The sequence below is a fragment of the Apodemus sylvaticus genome, chromosome 13 (genome assembly GCF_947179515.1).
Source record: "Apodemus sylvaticus chromosome 13, mApoSyl1.1, whole genome shotgun sequence".
Taxonomy (NCBI): Eukaryota; Metazoa; Chordata; class Mammalia; order Rodentia; family Muridae; genus Apodemus; species Apodemus sylvaticus.
Window position 1 is genome coordinate 33740560 of NC_067484.1, and position 19572 is coordinate 33760131.

Sequence of the window (19572 nt, forward strand, 5' to 3'; positions counted from 1 at the left end):
ATCACTAGTTAACATCAGAACTGAAGTAAGGTCAGATACAACAGTGACTTTCCTTGGACTCTAACTATAGCCAGAGACTTAAAAGAAAACCTGCTTTAAAACATCTTCATAACTAACACCAAAAATCAATAAACAGGGGCGAGAGAAATGGCTGAGTGGTTGGGAATCTGTATTGTTCTTGTGGAAGCCCCAAGTTCAATTCCCATCCCCCACAACAGGCAGCTTATAATTTCTTATAACTCCAGCTCCAGGGGATGCCCCTAACCTTGGGCACATACAGATATATACACTTGTACATGTAAATAAATACTAAGACAAATTTTTAGATAGATAGATAGATAGATAGATAGATAGATAGATAGATAGATAGATAGATAGATAGATAGAGTCCTCTAAGCCCAAGAATGAGAGAGAAATAATTCATTACACTGGAAGATAAATTTGTAAGAAAATTTGTTAAAATTTACCATGTTGCCTGGCAGTGGTGGCGCACGCCTTTAATCCCGGCACTTGGGAGGCAGAGGCAGGTGGATTTCTGAGTTCGAGACCAGCCTGGTCTACAGAGTGAGTTCCAGGACAGCCAGGGCTACACAAAGAAACCCTGTCTCAAAAAAAAAAAAAAAAAAAAAGAAAGAAAGAAAGAAAGAAAGAGAGAGAGAGAGAGAGAAGAAAAAAGAAACAAAAACAAAACAAAAAACAAAACAAAAAACAAAACCAAAAAAAATTCCATGTCAATACCACTTACCAGATGCTTAATATGCATTCTAAATATTCTAAATATTATGTTTATAAGTAAACATAAAAACACAAAAATCAGACAAAGCCTAAGAGCCACCAGACACCCAAACTCTACTTGAAAAGCAACTAAATCTCTGAAAGCATGATCTCTTCCCCATTGCCTCCAATAGGCATAAGCACTCCTGGAAGCCAGCGCTCACTTCGCTCTCGCGCCCACAGTACCTAGTCACTGAAAGAGTTACTCTAGGAGCAGAAGGACGGTGCACAGGGTTCATTGGCTGCCAGCTTCTTCCATGAAACAACCGCTGTAGCAACAACTTAAAAAAATCAGTGACCAAGATAACAATCCCTTTCTTTTTAGCTTCTACAATTAGAAATTGTTACAAATTAGAGGAACAAGCCAATCTTTTTTTTTTTAAATGGCAGTTAAATTGGGACATTGTCTTCCCTGTTATTTAGTGACACTATCCAAATTTAAGCATTTTCCATGATAATCAAGCATGAAAAGTTAGAGGCAGAAAAGTGTAGCTGATAAAAAGAATAATTAAAACCCCCTTTTAATCTCAGGACTCAGAAGGCAGGTGGATCTCTGAGTTCAAGGCCAACCTGGTCTACAGAGTGAATTCTAGTACAACCAGGGCTACACAGAGAAACCCTGTCTTAAGAAACTTAAAAACAAGAAAAAAAAAAGGTTTTTTTGTGGTACATGTCTTTAATCCTATCATTGGGAGAAGTTCGGAGGAGGGGAAAGTAGGTGGATCTCTGTAGGTTCAGGGCTAGCCTTGTCTACAGAGCAAGATACCCCCAGACAGCCAAAGATACACACAGAACCCCTGTCTCAAAAACAAGCAAAAAAGAATTAAAACCAACTCAGAACAAGGAAAGATATGACAAAGTATTAGATGACCCATACATTCAGACAAAGAAGAGTTAAGAGAGTGCAAACGAACCACTGTGTCTGCCTCAATGGGAGAAGACGCACTTAACCCTCAAGAGTCTTGAGGCCCCAGGGAGTGCGGAGGCCTGGAGTAGAGGGACATCCTCTTAGAGACTGGGAGGAGGAGGAAAGGGATGAGGAATTATGGGAGGGCAGACAAGAGGGGGGCCACAACTGGACTCTAAGTATAAAAAAGAAAAAGTAATAAAAAAAATTATCCAGGCTAAAACTACATTAGGATTAAAGGAAAATAAGACCCTAATGAAAAATGACTAATTAAATCAAAACCACTGTCATAGAAACCAAATCAAAATATGGAAGGAGGCCTAACGCGGTCCAGAGAGAGCTCAGGGCACAGAGGCAGACGCAGTCAAGCTAAAGACCCGAGAGCTCCGGGAATTTGTCCTGACTTCCACACCTACCCAATGGCAGTGTGGGCATGGACAGACACACAGACACACACACAAAAATAAGCAAACAAAAATGCATATAAACAAACAAAACATAAAATGTTAGAGATTTAAGGCATCACTGGCATATGAGGCAATTTTACGCAGACCGATATGAAAATAATGAGACCACTGGGGAGAAAAATATTGGAAGCACTATGTAAAATAATGTCCAATCTTATAAAAATCATGAAACAAGAATAGACTCAAAGATACTTGGTTAATCAAAGGATAGCCAAAGGGGGTAAAAAAACAAAACAAAAACAAAGAACATGGGACAATGAGAAATACAGCAAAGGAGGGACTCAGATCTAACACTACTGACAATAACAATGAATGTAAAATAGCCTAAATAATTAAAAAGCAAATTACGACCATATATGGTGACACACAGCTTCCATCCTGCATCGGGAAGGCAAAGGCAGACCAGCCTATGCAAAGGCAAGGCCAGCCTGGTCTATACAGCACATTCAAGAACAGCCAAGGCTATATAGAGAAACCCTCTTTAAAAAAAAAACAAATTAAGTCACATTAGTTAAGAGACCAAAACATAATCACATGATGCCTACATAAGAAACATACCTTAAATAAGAAATTATATGACTAAAACAGTAACTAAAGATGCTCAGTATTAAAAAAAAGAGTATATTTTAGGGGAAAAAAAAAGAATACCAGTAAGTATAAAGACTAACAACAAATGAGTCAAAGAATAAGAATGATAGTCCAAATGTTTATGTAATTAACGAAGTGTTTGAAAAAAATCAAGAAAAAGTCTTACAGAAGTGTGAGGAAGCACAGCAAATAAATAATTGTGGTGTCAGGTTTGGTAGTCTTAGCACAGGCGGGAAGGCAGAAATGATGAGCGGACATGGGACAGCTGTGTCGCTGAACAGACTGACCGGGCTTTAAAGGCAGCATCGGTCCACCCAGCATCAGACTACACAGTTCTTGCCCATGCACATACACACACCGCTACACAGATGTATGTGTGAACACTGGCAATGTCATACATTTAATAATTAGTTCAATTTAGCAATTTCACAATATACAAATATATTGAAACATACATGCCACAAATATACACAATTATTTTTAAAGAAGTAAATACAGTGAATTGGAAAAATTCTAAAAGATTACAATCATTCAAGTAATATTACTTCACAATCAATGGGAACCCAGACAGACTCTTGGAAAATCTTGGAAATGTCGGAAGAATTAAATACATCCTCACTAAATGAACTGCAGATAAACAGAAGCGCAGCAGTGGGAAGTGTGGAGCTGCCGCCAAGCAGCATTCGGGAAGAAATGTCAGCACTAAATATGAGGATACTGGGAAAACAGCCATGTCTCATTAACTAAACTTGGATACCCCTTAAGAAACTAAACATTTAAGAGTGAACTTCAACTGGGAATAACAAGATGTTAGTAAATATAAACCAAACACCTAGAAAGCAGAAAAATCATAGAATTCAAATGAAAACAGCTGGGTCTTAGAGAAAATCTAAACATTGTTTTATACTAGGCTATCCGCACTTAAAAAAACTGAAGATGAATAACAGAAATGAAAAAGAGAATTTTAAGAATTCTGTAACTTTTTGCCTGATAAATTAATAGAAAGGGCATGAAGAAAAATTATTAAAATAAAAAGGCAAAAATCCAAAAAAACATAACTTGAAATATAATAAAAAATTAAAATACATAGTTAAAAAAATCTATGTATTTGAGCCGCACAGAGCCGATCATATTCATCTATACAAACTCTATAGAAAAGTCAAAGAATCACCTTTTACTAACTCTCTGAGGCCATTATCCTGTCAGAAGCCATTACCAGAAATGAAACTACACACTAAAATCCCTATGACCACTATACATTTTAAACAAATTTTACAAGTTATATGTAATAACCTACAAAATAGATAAGTCATCATAATAAAGTATGTTCTATATGCCAAGAGGTTTTTCAAACAAAAACGCCAATATTGTTTATCTCATGAAGAAAATAGAGAAAAATTATAAAAATCGTTCCAATAGATACAGGAAGAAAATCTAACTAAATTCAACAACTATTAATAAATTAAAATCTCAATAGATTAGTAATATTGGGGTATCTTCTTAATGCAATAAAGAATATACTGGGAAAAATCGAAACAGGGAAAAATACGTATAAAGTGTTGTCTATTCATTCAACAGTACATAGCAACAAAAGTAACAAACTGTGGGTCTAATGCAGTAAAGCTGATAAAGCTAATAGCAGAGGCCAAACAAAAGAACAGAGGTCCTGTACAATGAAATAACTCAAGCAAATCTCAAGAAATGCAAAATAAACCATAAAGTTTATGAATTTAAATGTGCATGATATGACAGCAAAGAAAAAAATTAAAAAATAAATAAATGAAAAGGAAAGAGGTCACCAGAAAATTTCCAAATGCACTTTATTTTAAGAGGTGTTGCTTTTTCTAATTCTGAAATATTGCACATCATGGTGAGCTACCTTGCAGAGAGGAGTCAAGTTTAAACAGAATTCATTTATTTTATATCCAGCTTGTTCTTCAGCCTGGTGTTTTTTAAGTGTACCTTTATTCTGACTCTTATTCACTATGTGAGTCATACTCTAGAATCTGGAAGACACTCAAGATCCAGATCCTCGATCATTTCGGACTCTGAATCCAGACGAGGGATGCTCAACCCTTAGCCCCTGCGGGAGAGGGAGATGGAGTGGGGGACATGCCGGGGTTTCTGTAGTGCCACCTCAGTTCTACTCCGTCTCTATGGGTATGGTTGCAAGGATGCTCAGCTTATAGACATTCCTGCTTGGCGCCCTTTTATACAAGTATAATGTATGCTATGCATACAATGTAATCATATATAACCATATATTATTTTTATATTGATAATATAAACCATGCAAAAATGGTACTATAGCTTTACCAAGGGACAGAGAAATGAGAAGGGGGCCCCATAGGTCTAAAGAACTAGAGGGAAGGGTGGCGTAACAGAGCATTGGAGCTCACTGTCCATAGGACAGTGGACAGAATTTACTATTGTCTAAAACACAGGCACACTATTTAAGTATGTTAAACATCATCTCATTCTAGGAAATTCAGCATTGATCTTGGCCCAAGATACTTATGTGAGCACAAGTGACCCCCTAACATTCTTGGTAGAGGATATCAGTCTTCCATTTGTTAGTATTAAAAGGCTAGAAAGCATACATAAAAGGGTAATAATATGTTAATTCACAGAAATTTTTAGGATTGATTTCAAAAGGAGAAATTCAGCCTTTCCCCTCCTACTTACTAATGAAACACAAAGCTAAAAGTGAAAGTTATGGTATATTATTATTTAAATACAAGAACAGTTTAGGAGGCATTTTGACTTGTGAAAGCAGCACAGACACCACTGGCAAACACAAGTCACAGCACAAATCTGTGAATTCAAACACTCCCAAGCAGGATTAAAAATAGGTATAACTCTTAAACTTAAGATACACACAGTTAACTAGTGTTGTCAAAGGAAGGTGGCCCTAATACATAAAAATTAGACCAAAGACAATATAATAAAATTATCTGAAATATGCTCAGTTATCAATTTCCAAATAAATCTGATTTATTTTTAACTGACATCTTAATTATCCATATTTACATCTGGAATATAACAACTTTTCTCTCTTTTAACAACCTGAGACAAACAAAATATTATGATTATACATTAGCAATGCCTTCTCCGTTTCTACAGCTGAAATGTCATGGCAATTACTTATAAGATTTAATTTTACCTTGTTTAATCTGTCCTTGCACAATGTTACTGGAGACTGGAGGGGAATCCCTTGCCTTAGAAAGGTCTGGGGTGCCTGGTCTAGGCGGCCTTTAAAAGAAGAGAGAAACGTTGAACATTTTCTATTTCTAGAGAGGCTAAAATTGTTATTCTCCAGATAAAAAGCAAACACACACAGAACATTTTCAATTTACTATTTCAAAAAGTTCTCTGCGTTTCCTATTTACTGATGTTATCCCTTTCAAATTCCAGTAAAATAATTACATGATTATGAGGTAGAACTAAAATGTATCCTTTCTGTTAGTTTTAACACATACTCTTGAACGCTCCAGGGAACTACAGTTGACAAACCAAACTCATCCTTAGCCTTCTCTTCTTCCTGTTACCATCCCGGGAGCTGAGCCTCTCCCACTGTCGCTAGTGCACAGAACTCATGAAAACACACTAATCTGAAAAGTACTCATATGCATGGCAATAAAGCATAAAAAAATCTTGGAATCCACAAATACGCTGTCTCATTTGGACTCCGGCTCAGCAATTCCATATATTATATTTACAGGATTAAGGACACTGAACTTTTGTATAAGTAACTAGAACAAAGCAAGATATGAAATAAATGCTATGCATGTGTCTTTTAGGCTTGAAAAACAAACCTCACATGGTCAGCTTTTAATGAAGTGTAATAATAAGTTGTGTTCATAACTTTGGAAAAATGGAAAATAGCATTCAGGCTAAGAATTGTAAAAACATCAAAATAGTCTGCTTTAAAAGTACTGTTTTTAAAGTTATTTTTCTTCCCTTTTGCAGATTATGGACTATACTCATTATCACACTCCAGTGCGGATAACTGGACACGCCATTACTGCACAGAGATTACAATGAGAAACCGTAAACGGACACACATTTTGAACTGAATGTCAGTTCACACTTCCAGAAGCTATAAATTTAATGCTATGTTTATGGAGCTAGAATACATGGCTCAGCAGTTAAAAGCACATACTGCTCTTGCAGAGGACCACAGTGGTTCCCAAAACCCATACTGGGCAGCTCATAGCCACATTTAACTCCAACTCCAGGGGATTCCACCCATTTCTGGGAGTCACAGGCACCTGCATTCACACATGCCCAACCCAAATAAAAGCACACAACTAAAAAATAAAAATTGTCATTCTTGGTCAGTTGCACATGCCTTTAACCTCAATAGTCAGGGGGCAGAGTTAGGCTAGTCTGCAAGTTCAAGGCCAGTCTTTTCTATATTGAGTTCTACATAAATCAAGGTTATTACAGGAAAAAAAATACCTTAAATAAAAAAAAATTTTAAAGATTTTACTTGCTCAAGAGCTATCCTTTATGACCAAGTCCTACATTGTAAATCCATTTAAAATAACAACTAAGTGTATCTACATACACACACACACACACAGAGAGAGAGAGAGAGAGAGAGAGAGAAAGAGAGAGAGGGAGGGAGGGAGGGAGGGAGGGCGTGCTATAATTTTATCGTGTTTTAAACTTGGCATTTTAGCAATGTCTGTTTTACAGTTTAACTGGGAAATCACTAAGGTGACTAAAGTGGAGAAGGCAGGCGTGCAGAGCCCAACAACAATGACAGAGGGCGACTCTCTCAGACCTTGGGAAAATAAAGCATAAGATGAAGCTTCGCAGTCCCACCTGGTGGGGCCCTTCTTCATGTGATCTCCAATGAAAGTTGCATTGGTCATACTCATCAAAGTGTTTGCCAGGGAGATGATGGACAGCAGGTGCTGAGTGGTGACGGCCCGAGACACTGTGTAGGTCCCCTTGCCCACGCCCTCCGTGGCTGGCAGCCCCCTTCCTACTTCTGCCCTCGCTTGCAGCAGTTTCCCAGCAGCCTGATTGTAACCAGGAAGCATCAACGACATATGACCTCCTCTCGATAGGAGACCGAAGGACACTGTGCAGTGTGGTTTCAACATTCCCAGGCGATCAAGACAAACTTCATCCAGAACTTCATTCAAGCCCCAGGCGTGGAGACAGGACATGAATAATTTTGCGGTATCCATAGTAAGGTTGTATTCTAGTAGGGTTAGCGGCTTGGACTTGCTGGACCGGTACTCAGGGTCGCTTTCTTCCCTCCTCTGCCTCATCACCTCCTCCTCATCCTCCTCCTCGTCCAGGAGGTGCTCCTTTATGTTTTCTTTGATAGTTTCTTTCACTTGCTGGAAAAGAACTGCTGCCCGTTTCCCAGTCAGGAAAGAGCCCCCTTTGTCTGAACTGCCAGATGCTTTCTGCAGATTCTCTGGGGAAATAAGTGCAGTATTCGGCCTAGAGGCTTCTTCAGTCAGGAGTTGAATAATCAAAGCTTCCACATCAAAGAAAAGCACATGGATATCCGGGTCGGTTAGGTTTGTCTTTATTGCTTGAACCATCAGGGAGTTATGAGAATATTTAGGTAAATTCCCCTGTAACAAATGTTTTTAAAAAATAGTTACAATTCAAAGTGTTTAATTTCAACATTCATTAATGAGCAATAAATAGGTGGATTTAAGTGCTTAGGAAGCTGTCTTCTGGGTCATTAACATATCTTTGCCAACCAGCACCAAGATATGAGCATATACAATTAGGAGAGCTTTACACTGACACAATCATTAGAATACAATTAATTAAAACCAAGTATATATTAATAAAAGCTTATTACTGAAGTGGGAGTCACCATACTTATTAAAATTGGTTTCAGCAACAATAGCAGACTCCGAAAATGAAGGGAGGGTACACAGCAGAAGCTGCGGTCCATCTGCAGCCCACACCTTGGAATCCCTAGGGTGGGTGCACAGCAGAAGCTGCAGTCCGTCTGCGGCCCACACCTTGGAATCCTTGGGCCGCTTACGAACTCCGTCCGTAAAGACACAACCAGGTCTTTTTGTTTTTAGATCACATAAGTACAGCAACCCTGACCGTGTTCCTTCTTTTCTCTCCTTTACTTACTGTCTGCTTTAGCCAAATCTAGTCACAGCGGAGAGCCTCTGGGGCCGCTCCGAGGCCAGGTCCTCCACTTTTTTCTGAATCTGACGATGGCTCATGGAGGTAAGAGTGTATGCTGCACAGTTCACTTACGAGGTGCCTGTGTATGTGCATGTATGTGCGTGAGAGTCAGACATGTCCACATATAAATGTTGCAAGAGAGGATGGATCTTAAGAAATGCTAGCCAGAATGTAAACAGCAATTATTTTTCTGATGGAATCATAGACCATTTTGTTTAGATTATATACATATGAATTAAAATGCACATAATTAAAACATGCTATTTTTCACAACCAGAAAATTAAAACTACGAAATAAAATATAGATTCCTTCAGCCCAAATGCAAGGCTCATTTATAAACTCTCCTTTCAGCTTGAGCAGGCTCCTGCGTCATACCTGTGACCCAGGACCCGCAGCTCCTCTCCTGTGCCCTGGGCATGAGTCTTCACCCGTCCTCCACTACGTCCTTTCTCTACGTGACCTAATTCTCAGTCACAGCACAGATATCCATCAAAGCAGTACGGCAAATGCTTTCCTTAAATATATACATTTTTTGTTGTTGTTAACTTTATCTCATTATGTTGAGGAGAGCCAGGGAAAGGTTAGCCCATGGAGGTTAGCTCCCTAACATTTTACATCTACCATGCCCAGATACTTGGATATCTCAGAAATATTTACATGGCTATTATTTTACTTACTTATAACTTCCTTACTCTATGAGGCAATTTCAAAACATGAACAAACAAACTATTCTTTATTCATTCTGCACAACCAGAGAGTCAGACTGAATGAACAAAGGACACTAAAAAAATCTTACAAAAGTATTCCTATTGCTCATCAACTCTTCAAGAAACAGTTACAATAAGTTCCCTTAACTGGTATCCTGTCTCCATCTCTATCCGTCCTGACTATGATCCTAGTTGAGATTATCAACAGCACTTTATAACTTGAGAAGAAGTCCAGACTTCTTTGCAAAGTACGAGATGCCCATCATTCAGAACACACAGGTGCTGGTCCCTATAATGTAATGCCAAATCACTTATACTTTCCAGAAACCGTTTCCAAAAGGTGGACGATTGCACGCATTCACACAAGGACCACATTCCTTCTCGATCTCCTTGATCATCATTCACAAAATATCTCAAGTTGTTCAGCACCCAAAATCACTCGCATGATTATTCAAGCAGATGATATCACTGTTATATAATCTTCTCTGAATAATGTTTAGAGGAGGATATAAATCTTTCTGTACTACCATAAAACAACCTAAAGAATATACCTAATAAGATAAAGTTATATTATTAAATATGAAACTCAGGGAGCATAGCAGCACAGTCTATCTTGGGCAGTTTACAGGGAGCTAACTGGAGCAAGCAGAAAGCACTCAGATGAAAAGAAAGCAAACTCTACAAGAGGAGAGTGGCTGTGGAAATCACAGGGCGGAGGCTGAAGAGTCTGCAGGTGACCAGGAGGAAGGATGGGGCCACAGTTTCCTCAACGCTTACAAGATCATACTGCAGCTTTGGGACAATTTTTTTTTTGTTTTTTTGTTTTGTTTTTTTGTTGTTGTTGTTTTGTTTTTTTTTTATGGAAGCCCGAGCATCGCTAGAGCAGAATCATCAGGAGTTCTGGGCCTGAGCTTCAGATCTGAATTAGTGTGGCTAGGAATGAATGAGAATCTAATGAATTCCCTTAGATATATTAAATACACAGCTTTACACGGTAATGTCAGGGAACAATTATCCAAATAAGGGAGTCACATGACCAGATCCAGCGCTGTTAGCTTAACCCAGGGATGTGAGCAGTGGGATAGAGCGATAGCCCCAGGGATGTGAGCAGAGGGATAGAGCGAAGACTGTACTTGAGCCTTTCGTTTCTCCCCACTCTGCTTTCACGGCTGCCTTCAGACTCTACGCTTGGTGCTCTTTGTACTGATGAGCTCTAACTCACGTGAATCACGTGGGAACTTACATACGAGTATTATGTCCAGTATAATACTGATGTGAAAATTATTGTTAAAAATCACAGCCTCAGGAACTGTTCTCATTATCATCACAGGCTATGTCACAGAAACACCGCTGTCTTGGGTGCACAATGCTGAGAAGAGGTGTGAAGCAATACGTAGCATCTAGCAAAATGAAAAGTCTTCGCGGTGCTCCTGAGCATAACGGCCCTTCCACAAAATTTTTTTTTAGGAAAAAGAGCCTACTGTCAGTCAAAGAACATAAAATCACACAAGTCTGGCTAAGAAGTTACTGAAGCAGTGAGAAGAGGGTCTGGAAAAGAAGCAAGAGGGAAACACAAGGTAGACAGACTTCAGGTCGCCTCATGTCAGCCACACACGTGCCCATCAGCACCCCAGCTCCGCAGGCGTCTGTGTCTCTCTCTGAAGGTGTTCCAGCAGGCAGTCATATGCTCACGAGAAAAACGTTACCTAATTAATACCATATCTATGTGTGAGCTTTTATGGTTCTTTGTTACAACCTGGCAAAGCTACGGAATGTGTTGTGTGTGATTAAAAACCAAAATAGCAATGTACACAAAAAGAGAATGCAAAACATAAAAGCCAACAACACTAAGACACAGATGCACATATTTGTTTCCAGGGTAAGGCTGAAGGGAAATGGGAGAGAAGACGACTCAGCATCACTCAGTAGATGAGCTGTCATTTCTCACATGGCCAAAACCTCATAACCAACTCCCTGACTTGGAAACCGTGTCACAACAACAACAACAACAACAACAGATGCCCACCAAAGCTGTGAGAGTGATATTTGGGCTAAAGGCAAAGAAACTGCTGAGTTCATCACTCTCATGCCTAGTTTTCTAGTGTGTGGTGCTAAGGCAAACTATAGGAAAAGGAACAAAAACATCTAGTAAGTTCCAAAGTATTCTTGGGTGAGTGATAAAATATGCACACCTGGGACCAGACCAATTTGTTCAAATCATCACATATTGTCACAGTTTCAAAGCTGACTGATGAAGAAGTTCTAGAAGGCTCACTCTGTCCATTTATTAGAACTGCTAGAGTGTGTAGGAACAATTCGCCTTAAAGTATCACAGAGCAGGATTCAACTCAGTTCAACAGTTATATCAAGAGTGACCTATTGTGTATAATATGCCTGGGAGAAAACAAAGCATTCATCCTTAAAAGAAATAGTTGAAAATCTGCTTAACAATGACTAAAAAGAAAACTTAAATTATAAAGTATACACAAATGACTGAGTCTCCAACCTACGCGTGAATGCAACTGTAACAGCATGCTAGTACACAGACTTGTCTTATGCCTATTTCAAGTACCTAATTTATTGTAATTTTCATTTTCTATGTGGAGGAAGTATATCTTTAGCCATGTGAAGTTTCTTTTGTTTTATTTTTGTTTTGAGACAGGTTCTCTCTATGTATCCGTGGCTGTCCTGGAGACACAGAAACCCACCGAAGAGCTCTCACCTGCTAGCAGGCTTATCCACACATGTATGACCTCAGCACACACATGTCACATATGGTAGGTCCCACAAACAATGCATAAAAATCCAGAATGTTCAGCAGAAAAAATGATGACATGCAGATATAAGTTCTCATCTTTTTATATAACTGAATATATTCTAGATGAAATCATATCTGTGGAAACATCTGAAAGCTTTGTCTCTGAATACCAAGATTATGTTTTAAGTGTCTTTAATAGGTTTCGGATTTTAAGGGTATTCCATTCTATCCACTGTCTACACGAAACCTTACTCTCTCACCATTCACTTCATTGATCCTGACTTGAAAGCTCACTTACTTTGAAATCATTGTTCAATAGCACAGTTTTCAATGCTATCTTTAAACAGTCTTGTGATTTATTATTCTTCCTGGATCAAATCTATAATATCATTTGATATGGGTTTCATCTAAAAATAGAGTTGATATGCACTACCAAGTATTATGCTAGCTGATATTCAGAATCAAATGCAAAGCAGAAACACTGACGTGTGTGCGTGTGTGTTTGTGTGTGTATGTGTGCGTGCGTGTGCGTGTGACACTGTATCAGGTATATGTGCCTGGGTGGGTGCATGCATGTGCTCATGCAGGCCAAGGCTGATGTGACAGGTCTTCCTCTTAAACAGAGCATCTTCCTGAACCTAGAGCTTACTGACTCAACTCACCTGTAACCCCTCTCCTCTCCAGCACTGAGATCATGCACGGCCATGACTAGCAGTGCATAGGTTCAAGAACTCAAAAGCAGGTAGTTCCAGATGCTTATATATTGGTACTTTAACAAATGAGTCTCCATAGCCATTAAAATTTGTACAAACACACACACACACACACACACACACACACACAGAGCTTTGAAATCAGTGCTTTAAGATCGATCCTAAGGACAGGTAAGAAAATGAGCGTACATTTGACATGCACAGATACTTCTAAATAAATACTGAATAAAATAGATTACAAAAGAAAATTATGCCTGACAAATATGAATTTACTATTTTATGAAATGCATAACTGAATAGGTATAATATTTATAATGAGTTTCCTACATAAAGTATAAAAATTGATTTAATATCAAAAACTATTTGGACAGGAAATAGAAAGGAACAATAATTTCCCCCTTGATTTGATGGATGATATCTTATTGACGAAAGTTCTTTAAAGGGATTTCTAAAGTTTTCATGCATAATAATAAATGTAAAAGGTACACTGAATAAAAATAAACAGATGTAGTATTGTACTTTTAAAATACTCTAAAGTAGCTGAGGGAAATCCTTCCAACTTACTAGAAAACATTAACAACATGGCTTCCACATTAACTACTCTCCATACCAAGGGGAAAAAAAGGAGGAAGGAGAAAAATCTGATCAGGAGGAGGTGGAAAAATAACAAGGAAATCTGTCTACCCAACATGGCTGTCTGGCGCCCTCTGCTGCCGCACTAGTGTTCCTGCATGCTAAGGGGTAGGCTGAGCAGAGGGGGGCCACACTGTGTTTCAAGGATCTGTCCATGACCACACCACCCTAGCATGCCAGTCTCATCTGGAATAGACAACTACTACACTTCTCTTAACAATGTGTTCTTGGATGTGATGAGAACTCATGATCATGTGTGAATGATAATACAATAATACACTTCCTATCTTTTCCTTTCCTTTCCATGTGCTCTCACTAACAAGCACCTAACTAAATACAAGCCAAAAAATGATATTAAACATCAAGGAGTACAGCTTTTATATTTTAATGGAATTTATTTAACAGAACATAAATAATGTGTAATTATAAATATCAAATACAAATGGTACAACTTACATAGAAAACATATTTTGAAGATATTTCTTCTAACACCTGGATGCTATTACGACACGATAATTATTAAATAATATTAAGTCTGAAAATGAATATAGTAAAATTCAACAGCAGCACAGGGGATCAACTTTCAACTCCAGCCAAAGAACCAAGAGTCCCAAACACCAGACAAGAAGCCCTCTATCGTAATGCTGATTCTTACATTAGCAGCCAACTTCCCAATTTCAAATTTTCTGTTTGCCATATGACAAAATGTCTGCCTATTGAGGGCTGAGAGCAGTGGATAGGTAACACAGCACACTCCTTGCATTTTATGTCAAATGCACCCGTCAAAGAGATCTGTGAGAAGAGTTAAACTGACTGCGAGCCTGCAGTGGGGAACGGCTGCGTTAGGGAGAGCTGTGCTCAGGGCACAAACTCCGAAGATCCCTGGCGGACACACATGCCATGAAAATCCCTGCTGTATTTTTAATGTAGAGTGTGTAATATCAAGCCTTACATGTCACTATGTTGAAAAATGATTAAAACTTCTATGTCGGTGTCATAGGTTCACAGCCTTCTGGTCATTCTAGGAATACTCATCCAAGTAGGTAAGTAGGCATGTGAGTGCTTCAGGGACTCTCCTAAGGATGTGAAGCAGTTCCAGGAAGAAGGGACCACAGCATAGGCACAGAACCACTTAGTAACGCAGCAAATCACTAAGGTTACATTTGCTTATTTTGCTAGCAGAACTAGCTTTGTATTTCTTTAGTCATGTTAGCATGTGAACACAATTAAGAACACTCGGCATTCTAACTGCATGTTACTCACATGACAACAAGCGACGGCACGAAGGCTTTACTACACACACTCAGACACTGATTCGGTAGATGGGATGTTTACTATCAGTACAGTAAAAATGGCGATTTCTGATATTGCTCATGTTCTTAAAATATATTGCTAGGTTCCTCACTAGTTTGTTCAAAGGGAGGTTATCCGTATGAATTTTAAGCTATTTGACTAGAGCCATGTGAAAGTGCTATTCTTAAACCAGCTTTCCATCCTGTTCCTGTACACAGCCTTTTGGGTGGCACTGTGTTCTTATTGTGAGGCTCTTGACCTACTGGGAAACAGCAAAGTCTTAAAAAGCCTTTGGAATCACCCAAGATGGAGAGTCACAGGGAGCCTCACAGCCCTTCGCTGTCTCCAGTCGTGATGCCCTCCGCAGACTCAGCTGGACACTGCAGAGCCATGCTCACCAGGCTGCCCGACTCAGAAATTCTGAACATTCATGCCAACCTTCCACAGTTGAAAACTGCCCCACAACTGCGCTTCGAGAGTTGCCGCATCAGACTGACTCTCAGTGCACTGCTGAATGTGCACATAAACTGAGTCAGAAAAGCCATGGTGGAAGATCCCAGGTGATTTCAATGTGCAGTGCAGTCTGGTAACCACCATCATAAGAGCCCTTTGTCAGTGGGTTACACACTTCCTCAAAGACCACCAGTCTCATCCTCCGTCATCCAACTGTGACCCTACACTTGGCCACAATCATCCTTTCACAGCTACCTTGCAGCATCCTGACAGACTGCAATTCTGCAACAGGGGTAAGAAAATGCACCCTCTGTTTTCCATATACCTTTATTCTAGCCTATCACAGCTACACATTTAGCCCCTTTCTCCTTGTTCTTAGCTTCTTCTGCCCTGAACCTCTGTCATTCGTAGCCCCCTACTGCAGTGCCCTGCATCCCCATAGATTTCCCTTAAATGCACAAGCATTTCCTCATTTATCAATAACCAATTCTCCTTTCGCTGTCTTGAAGCTCCCCCTCCCTGCTAGCTCTTTGTCCTCAGCCAAGGGCACTCTCTGCTGTCTCCAAAACTACATGTCCACCTAACTGCTCTCTTTCTCCTCCTATCTCCTCTCATACGAACTTCTCTTCTTATTTCCATACCCACTTTTCTGTCCTCTTCTGTCCTTTACAGGCCAGCTTCTGCCCCTGGAAAGACGTCTGAAGAAAGGATACTTTGGCCTGACTAACAACCGTGCCTGGTCCTCAAACGGTGGAGCACTGACTGCATTTCACCCAGGGATCTCCTCTACCTTGCACCTCTCGACTTTGCTGACCAGCACTTTCTCCTGGTTCTCCTCAGATATTCCTCTTTTCCCCACCCTAATCCTTCCTCATCATGCTCCCTTTAAAGCTCCTATTTCTAGGAGTCTGTATATGAATGAATGATCTCACTTACTCCATAGAACCAAGAACCAGCCATATATTTTTTCAGATATACATTTATTTATATATGTGAATATATTTATTCATATATGTTCATATATATATAGTATATATCCATATATAGCATATATCATGTGCATTCATATATATGAATATATTTATATATATATATTTATATATATATACACACACACACACGTATACACACACACACACACATATCAAGAATTCATCAATATATGCATCCCTTCACCCTACCAACCCCTAAAGTTTCAGTGCCTTAAATTAAACCACCTGACAAACATTCTGATATATGTAACACACAGGCATTTCAGGTTTACCATAAACCAGGCAAACACCGTCCCTATAAAACCTGCTCATACATCCAATATCAGACTTGATAAAGCCACTTTGCAGTCAGTCAATCAGGGGACCTTTGGCTAAACCTTCCTTATTACTCAGACCCAATCAATTATAGGCTCCCACTGAATACAACTCAATTCAACTATTGAGTTTAAATTCTCCACTGTACTCCTTCTTATCAAATCTATCGACTGGCTTTCATGTAAAATTCCATTTGAGTAAAGAACTCTAAAGATTTTTTTTCTTAATTTTTGAAAGTCACTGAGGTAAAAGGCAAAAATTTCAGTATCTTCCCCAGTACAAGATGAACTCACCTTTCTTTCTTTCTTTCTTTCTTTCTTTCTTTCTTTCTTTCTTTCTTTCTTTCTTTCTTTCTTTCTTTCTTTCTTCCTTCCTTCCTTCCTTCCTTCCTTCCTTCCTTCCTTCCTTCCTTCCTTCCTTTCTTTCTTTCTTTCTTTCTTTCTTTCCCACCACTACTGGTCTCCAACTGAGCTCTAACACTAACTGAACAGAGTCTCTCCACTTCCTTCTTGCTGAACACAGCACAACCCTTCTCCACTCAAAATCTAAATATATTCCACCCATCCCTCCTCCAAACAGTCAATCCCGATCACCTCGGGCTAGGAAGACTCTACAATCCTTTCTGCATGTCTCACCACACCATTGGATACAGAGCTTTACAATTTATCTGTTCATATTTCCTGAGAGTAAATATCATGTCTTATTCATTTGGCTCTCCAGGGCCTAACACAGTGCCTAACTAGTCAATAAATGCTTACTGAACTGGACTGGTTCAATTATTTTGCAGCATAAACTATAAAAGTCAAAAAGTTTCAAAATATTTTATATGGTCTAATAAAAAACAAACATTTTTCACAAATACTAAAAGAACTTAATTCCTTAAATTGCTATAATTAATATTTATAATTAAGTCAAAAGCCTTTATACTTGTATCACAATAACTTCAAGGTCTTAAAACAGAATTAAAGATAGAGAATCTCATATGAGGGGTAAGAGGATCTGGTTCCTGAGGTCACAGGTTGAATTTCCTTAGTGCTCCTTGGTAATCTATAACTAGATTTATAAGAAGTGATTAAAAAAAACCCTGATGTATCTCACATACATTCCATTGCTATGGTTTCCCTTAACAAAAAAAATATCTTTCTAATGTATTTCCAAAGCAAAACATGATCTGAATTTAAAAACATCACAGAATAAACCACTTTTCCTTGACTTGGGATACAAAGATGCATTAGACTGACTATGCATGGCACAGGCTAATTGGAAATGCACTGAGCATTTCCTGTGCAGAAGGTACACGCCTGATATGGCATTAGGACCAAAGAGTTCTTCTGGGTAGTCCCTTGGAAATTCATTATTTGAAGGTATTAGAAAATCATCATAAATAAAAAAAATGTCTAATTTAAAAATTCCTTAAAACAGGAAAATAACCCAAAATAATATAATTAACAAAACAAGTTCTTGTTATTTATTTACAACTTTTAATCTAGTGTTACTGGTTAATTGAATCATTGATATTATATTCATAGAAATTTAAAACTCACTTGTTTCAAACTAGAAAAAATGTTGACAACATGAGTTGAAAATTCTAAAGGTATTTTACCCCAACCTATAAAATATACACATATGATATTCATTCATATACACGTAAAAGAGCACATGCCTGTACAACCCGCAAACAGTGTCCTTCATATGTGTGAGAGTGAACATGCTGTAGCAGGTGAGCTCAAAGTAGAGCTTACACACTAATGTGTGAGGCCCTGGGCAAGCCTCAGCAGTCACCAGAGAAAGATGACTTACATGGTTATTAACTGTTAAAACTGATTCTAGAAGGAGACGTGTCATAAAAACTCTTTCTGGCTTGTTTCAAGATGAGATAACAGCTGCTGTTATTTGTGATTATTAGCATTCAGATGGGACAAAGAGTGGTGACATTTGTTCTGTAGCAAGTCACATGGTTTTAGAGGCCATGCAATGCTTTGTCACACACTTTCCTTTTCAAACCCTTGTAAACACGTAAAAACTGTTCCTAGCTCCAAGGACCTGATGAGCGCTGAGCCCTGCCCGCAGATTCTAGGGAGCACTAACAGCAAAGGAAGAAGGTCCCATGAGAGACCACCACGAACTTCAATCAAGTGAGCTAAGGAGGTCACCTGATGAAAGTCAGGGAGCCTCAGACACAAACTCCGGAAAGGCCCCGTAAAGTGAGGACAAAAGTAACTGAAACACTACATATTTCAACAGTTCAAAGACAAAGGAAAAATAAAAGCCCTATTTTAAAGGAACAATAATATAAATAATATATAAATGCTCAAAAATGTGAATATAATATCACACATGCCTGAAGTCCCAGCTCTTAAGAGGCAGAGGCACAAGGATGACTGAAGGGTTGATATTGGATTAGATACATGGCAACTTCAATACCAGCCAGGGCCTCATAGTGACCAAGAGAGAGAGAGAAAAGGAGAGAGAGACAGAGACAAAGACAAAGAGACAGAGACACACAAAGAAAGATAGAGTGACAGACACAGAGACACTGGAAAGAGAGAGAAAGAAAGAGGAAGAGATTGGACATGCCCAGTAGATTGGAAATGGCCAGGGATAACTGTAACAAAGAAGAGCTTATCAGTAAGGAGTAGAGAAAAGGACAGTGAGAGAAACAGGGTGAGAGAAGGAGAGAGAGGAGAGAGGGAGAGGAGAGGAGAGAGAGGAGAGAGAGAAAAGGAGAGAGAAGAGAAAGAGGAGAGAAGAGGAGAAAGGAGGAGAGAGAGAAGGAGAGAGAGGAGAGAGA

At 38.9% G+C, this 19572-nt stretch overlaps 1 protein-coding gene across 2 annotated transcripts in view; it reads right to left on the bottom strand.

The window, feature by feature from the left end:
• The window catches only part of Wdr7 (WD repeat domain 7), a 283494-nt gene that overhangs the window by 206913 nt on the left and 57009 nt on the right, over positions 1-19572 (bottom strand). For both annotated transcript variants that reach the window (XM_052201384.1, XM_052201386.1), the window contains 2 exons: positions 7567-8336; positions 5900-5988 (listed from right to left, as the gene is read on the bottom strand). In XM_052201384.1, the coding sequence (XP_052057344.1) occupies positions 5900-5988; positions 7567-8336 (859 nt within the window). The remainder of the gene's footprint in view (positions 1-5899; positions 5989-7566; positions 8337-19572) is intronic.